Source organism: Galeopterus variegatus, unplaced genomic scaffold (assembly GCF_000696425.1).
Source record: "Galeopterus variegatus unplaced genomic scaffold, G_variegatus-3.0.2 Scaffold2559, whole genome shotgun sequence".
Lineage (NCBI taxonomy): Eukaryota > Metazoa > Chordata > Mammalia > Dermoptera > Cynocephalidae > Galeopterus > Galeopterus variegatus.
The window spans coordinates 418,691-420,010 of record NW_007728670.1 but is presented as its reverse complement, the minus strand read 5'-3'; the positions used below and the strand labels follow the sequence as shown (position 1 = coordinate 420,010).

At 35.6% G+C, this 1,320-nt stretch overlaps 1 protein-coding gene across 1 annotated transcript in view; it reads left to right on the top strand.

The window, feature by feature from the left end:
- Positions 1-6: 6 nt before the first annotated feature.
- The window catches only part of INTS7 (integrator complex subunit 7), a gene marked incomplete at its 5' end in the record, with an annotated part of 48,764 nt that continues 47,450 nt past the window's right edge, over positions 7-1,320 (top strand). Inside the window, one exon of the mRNA XM_008582294.1 lies at positions 7-28. Within this exon, the coding sequence (XP_008580516.1) occupies positions 7-28 (22 nt within the window). The remainder of the gene's footprint in view (positions 29-1,320) is intronic.

Here is a 1,320-nt window from a genome sequence, read left to right as displayed (position 1 = left end):
ATCAAACATTACTTCAACATAGCTCCAGGTAAAGAAGAGAAAGGAGATGCTATATGGATAATATACTATTTCCTTTATCCATGTTTGTTTCAAATTGTTTTCTCTATAAAGCTTTAAAATCACGGAAGGTTTCAGTCTCATATTCCTTATATGCTAGTGATTTATTTGGAAATGATTTTTTAACTAATGCCTATGATAATAAAATTTTGCACCCTTGATCTTAAGAATATTATTTTTCTAGATTTGCCCTTTATTGGATTACAGTACAAGGATACTTCAAAAAATTCATGGAAAAACAGAATTGAAAGGTAATAGGAATCTTTCCACAAACTTTTTGAAGTATCACATATGTATGAGTGAAACAATATGTTTGAGGATGCTTAAAATAGCTGGTTTACTTTTGTATATATCTCTGACTCAGAGTGCCCTTTGAAGTTAAGTACATTTCAAAGGCCAAGTGGTAGTGAATTTTAAAAGCAAATGTCATATGCTTCCTTTTAGGTGTTTATTATCTCTCTGGAAAATGATTAAAATAAAACTTTGCCCCAGTTCCATAATGCTTTCCTAGTTGCCTATTTAGATATTTAACTCCAAAATGCCTTCATTAATACCTATTGAGGTGCTTGCTTACCTAACAGACTGAGGCTAAAGTTTTTTGTTGTTTTGTTGTAATGCAAGTTCTGTGGAATCTCTATTGCTTCTTTTTCTAGTCAGTTAGTATGAATTGAATTAAAGAACTATAATGTACATTATTTATGTTTTTTATGGCTGCCTAGCATATGAATTTACTGGGTAAAGGGAATTCCCTGCTATATAAGTCTGGATAGGAAGCTAAAAAGACCTGCTATTCTATTGCCACGCCTCCCTTCTAGCTAGGGTACACTCACGCGGCCTAGACTCAACTAATCATTTCCATGCCACAGACTGAATTGTGAGCTAGTAACAAGAAGTGGGGAGCATCCATTCTGGTGATATAGCAGTGACCATAGCAACGTCCAGTTTCTCGAATACACTGTAGCAGTGTATGTTTGCCCTGTCTGGCACCTGTGATAGCAGTGTAAGCTATGACGTCAGTTATTAGTAACAATGGCTGCAGTGTCTTCACTGGACTAATTCCATATGTGGTTTTTGGGGGGTCTGTAATCTTGGTTGCCTCCTGGCCTCACCTTTTTCCTGTCTGTTTTCTGACCTTAGTTTTCCTGCCTTTTCCAGTAATTCTGTGAGATACTCTGTATCAGTTACCTATTGCTACATAACAAATCTCCCCAAAATTTAGTGGCTTAAATTCATGACTGTTTTCTTTGCTCTAATTCTGTGAAT